General features: G+C 37.8%; 1 protein-coding gene across 1 annotated transcript; it reads left to right on the top strand.

Moving 5' to 3' along the window:
- The first annotated feature begins 346 nt into the window (after nt 1-346).
- On the top strand, nt 347-3,185 carry LOC148209672 (uncharacterized). Its single transcript, XM_088126946.1, has 2 exons — nt 347-1,792; nt 2,307-3,185. The coding sequence occupies exons 1-2, from the start codon at nt 347-349 to the stop codon at nt 3,183-3,185; spliced, it is 2,325 nt and encodes a 774-aa protein (XP_087983072.1).
- Nucleotides 3,186-4,454: the final 1,269 nt, after the last annotated feature.

Below are 4,454 nucleotides of genomic sequence, written 5' to 3'. Positions count from 1 at the left end.
AATTTGTCATTCAAATTTATTCTCTTTGCGTCATAAAGACTAATTCCATCATATTTAGGGTTGTCTCTTTATTTGTGTGGCACATATCTCTGAATTTCGTAGAAGGCATCCTATCGTTGTTTTCTTTATTCTAGTTGAGATTTCATAATTATCTTGTCTTGGCTGTTTCGTAATGATCACTATTACAAGAATTACTTGGACCACAAGTTAGCCTACCCAATATCAACATTTAGTCACTTTCCCAAATAGCCTACCTTTGTGTGTGATAGACACGAGTGTTCCGAGTGAAAATCAGTGAGTTGAGTGTGTGAGGTCCTAAACATATTTAACTACTGTTTGTAACGTCATGAATCCAAATGGGGGAAATGGAGCGGATATTAGTGAAGCTAGGTGGAGAGAAGCACAAACCGGGACCATTACTCGTTTAAACCAAGTAATTAGTACCTTGGCAGAACGGATGGAGCAAATTGAAGTAGCTTTAGGAAATCCCCAAGGAAGGGAAGTTAATGAAGGAAATGAAGAAGAAGATGAAAATGTAACCCTTTTAGCCGGGCACAATCCAAGGGGAGTAAGAGGTGCATGTCGGGGGAGAGGAAGGGGAAGAAGAGTGGGAAGAGAAATGTTACCACTAAGAAGGGTTGATAGGGAATACCAATATGAAAGGGAAGAGAGAGGGGCTGGGGGAGTGAAGCTTAAAATTCCATCCTTTCATGGGAGATCCGATCCGGAGGAGTATTTGCAATATGAAAGCAAAATCGAGAATGTATTTGATTGCAACAATTTTAGTGAGGAAAGAAAGTTGAAACTTGCAGTGGCTGATTGTGATTATGCCAATATTTGGCGGACATCTTTGAAATCAGAATGGAGGAGAAACTATGAAGAACCAATTGAAACTTGGGAGGAATTAAAGGCCTTAATGAGGAAGAGGTACATTCCTAAGCATTACTCTCGAGAACTTAAGCAAAAGCTCTATGCGTTGCAACAAGGATCCAAAAGTGTGGAAGACTATTACAAAGAAATGGAGGCCCTTATGAATAGAGCTGGAATTGATGAAGATGCGGAAGATACAATGGCTAGGTTCCTTGGCGGGTTGAATCGACCGTTGGATAATCAAGTGAATAGACAAACTTATTTTGATATGAAAGAGTTGTTACACCTTGCTGTCAAAATTGAAGGCCAACTAGCATGGGAGAAGGAGAACTCCAAGAGGTATACTTCTTCTAAGTCAACTTCTTTTTCTACTAATACTTGGAAAAAGAATGCAGATTTCAAACCTAAAGGAAAGTATGAGCTTGATAAAAAGGACAAGCCTGAGAGGTCCAAGGGCAAGGAAAAAGTGGAGGGATCTAAAGAGGTTCGAGAGAGAAACAGGGACATCAAATGTTGGAAATGTCAAGGGATTGGTCATATTAGCCGTGATTGTCCAAACAAGAGAGTCATGATCATTAAGAATGTAGAAGTTGTTACGGATGGTGAGGAAAGTGACCAAGATGAGCTAATTGAAGAAAAGCTCCAGGAGGATGAGGAGGAATTGGAAGATGGGAGTCATTTGGCACTTGTTACAAGGAGACTTCTTAACACTCAAGTTAAAGGGGATGATGTTAATGACCAAAGAGACAACCTATTCCACACACGGTGTTTAGTTAATGGGACTCCTTGTAGTCTTGTTATCTACAGTGGAAGTTGCACCAATGTAGTAAGTACATTCTTGATCAAAAGGCTGCAAATTCCAACTCAACACCATCCTAAACCTTACAAGCTTCCGTGGCTCAACGATAGTGGAACAATGAAGGTTGTTTCTCAAGCTTTAATTTCTTTTACCTTAGGAAAGTATAAAGATGAGATTTTATATGATGTATTACCTATGCATGCCGGTGACATCTTGCTTGGCCGACCTTGGCAATTTGATAGGAAGGTCATCTATGATGGTTATTTGAATAGGTACTCTTTTACAAAAGATGGTAAAAAAACAACTCTTGTACCTTTGCGTTCGGAAGATGTATTTGCTGATCAATTAAAGTTGGAGAAGGAAAGAAAAGAGTTTGAAGAAAAAGAATTGAAAGAAAAGAAGGAGATGGGTGAAAAAATAGTGGAAAATGAGAGAGAGAGAAAAAGTGGAGAAAAGAGTGAAAAAAGAGATGAAATTGATAGAAAAGAAAAGAAAGTCAATTGTTTGGCTAGAGTGGGAGAGGTGAGGAGCAATGTTTTCCCAAAAGCCCATATTTGTACTTATGTACAAAGAAGGGAATTTGGCTTTTAACGATAACCTTTTGCCTTTGCCGAGTTTGTTTCAACCTCTTTTGCAGGAATTTGAGGACGTGTTCCAAGAAGATATACCTAAAGGATTACCTCCAATTAGAGGTATTGAACATCAAATAGACTTCATACTGGGGGCTACCATTCCAAATAGACCAGCTTATAGAGCAAATCCAACTGAGACAAAGGAAATTCAAAGGCAAGTGGAGGAGCTCATGGAGAAAGGCTATGTTCGCGAAAGTTTGAGTCCATGTTCTGTACCGGTCATATTGGTGCCAAAGAAGGATGGAACTTGGCGCATGTGTGTGGACTGCAAAGCCATCAATAAAATCACTGTAAAATATCGTCATCCTATTCCTAAGCTAGATGAATTGCATGGTTCTTGTCTATTTACAAAGATTGATTTAAAATCTGGATATCATCAAATTAGGATGCATGTAGGAGATGAATGGAAAACAGCTTTCAAAACTAAATTTGGATTGTACGAATGGCTTGTTATGCCTTTTGGGTTAACTAATGCTCCTAGTACATTTATGCGCTTAATGAATCATGTTTTCAGAGAATACTTGGGGAAGTATGTTGTTGTGTATTTTGATGATATTTTGATTTATTCAAAGAATTTGCTTGAGCATGAAGAGCATGTTAGATCCGTTTTGATTACACTTAGAAAAGAGAGGCTTTATGCTAATTTTAATAAGTGTAGCTTTTGCATAGAAAATGTTAACTTTCTTGGCTTCATAGTTGGTAAAAGTGGAGTTGAAGTTGATGAAGAGAAAGTTAAGGCAATTAGGGATTGGCCAACACCAAAAAATGTCAGTGAGGTTCGGAGTTTCCATGGTCTAGCTAGCTTCTATAGAAGGTTTATAAAGGACTTTAGTACCATAGCTGCACCATTGAATGACTTAGTGAAAAAGAATGTTGTTTTTTAATGGGGGGAAATGCAAGAGAGAGCTTTCAATGAACTTAAGGGAAAATTAACCAATGCACCATTACTTGTCTTGCCTAACTTTGATAAAACTTTTGAAATCGAGTGTGATGCAAGTGGTTTGGGCATATGTGCTGTTTTGATGCAAGATGGAAAGCCTATTTTAGTGAAAAACTAAATGGGGCTTCTTTGAACTATCCTACCTATGATAAAGAATTTTTTGCTTTAGTTCGTACATTGCAAGTATGGCAACACTACCTGTGGCCGAGAGAGTGATCCACACCGATCATGAAAGCTTGAAGCATCTTAAAGGTCAAAGCAAACTAAATCGTAGGCATGCAAAGTGGGTAGAGTTTATTGAAACATTCCCCTATGTTATCAAATATAAGCAAGGTAAGGACAATGTGGTTGTTGATGCATTATCAAGAAGGTATAATCTCTTTACTTCTCTTAGTGCAAAAATTCTTGGATTTGAGCATATTAAGGAGTTATATAGAGATGACCATGACTTTGGAACTATTTATGCATCTTGTCTTGGTGGGAAAGCTGTGGATGATTATTATGTGTTTCATGACTTTTTGTTTAAAAAAAGTAAGCTTTGTGTTCCTAAATGTTCTATAAGAGATTTGCTTGTGAAAGAAGCTCATGGGGGTGGATTGATGGGACATTTTGGGATTCATAAAACTTATGATATGTTGCATGAACACTTCTTTTGGCCTAAGATGAAACATGATGTGCATAACGTTTGTAGCCAATGTTTTAAATGTAAATCGGCTAAGTCTAGATCACAACCAAATGGTTTGTATACTCCCTTGAATGTACCTAATGAACCTTGGACTAATATATCTATGGATTTCATTCTTAGTTTGCCTCGAACTAAAAAGGGTAGAGATAGTATTTTTGTTGTGGTAACCGAGGTGGTTAATAGAACATTGGGAGCATTGCTTAGGACTATTATTTCTAAGAATATTAACTCTTGGGAAGAAAGTTTGCCATTTGTAGAGTTTGCATATAACAGGGCAATTCATAGTACCACACATTGTTCTCCTTTTGAGGTTGTTTATGGATTCAATCCACTTACACCCCTTGATTTGCTTCCTATTCCATCAAATGAATTTGTGAGTGATGCAGCCACAAGTAAGGCCGATTTGATCAAAACCTTACACAAAGAGGGCAAGGAGAGGATTGAAAAACAGAATTCAAAAGTTGCTTCACGTATTTACAAAGGACGAAAAGAACTGATTTTTCAACCGGGTGATTGGGTTTGGATACA

Source organism: Momordica charantia (assembly GCF_013281855.1).
Source record: "Momordica charantia cultivar OHB3-1 chromosome 8 unlocalized genomic scaffold, Mcharantia_2.0 BLBB01000008.1, whole genome shotgun sequence".
NCBI lineage: Eukaryota > Viridiplantae > Streptophyta > Magnoliopsida > Cucurbitales > Cucurbitaceae > Momordica > Momordica charantia.
This window is presented reverse-complemented; position numbering and strand designations above follow the sequence as displayed.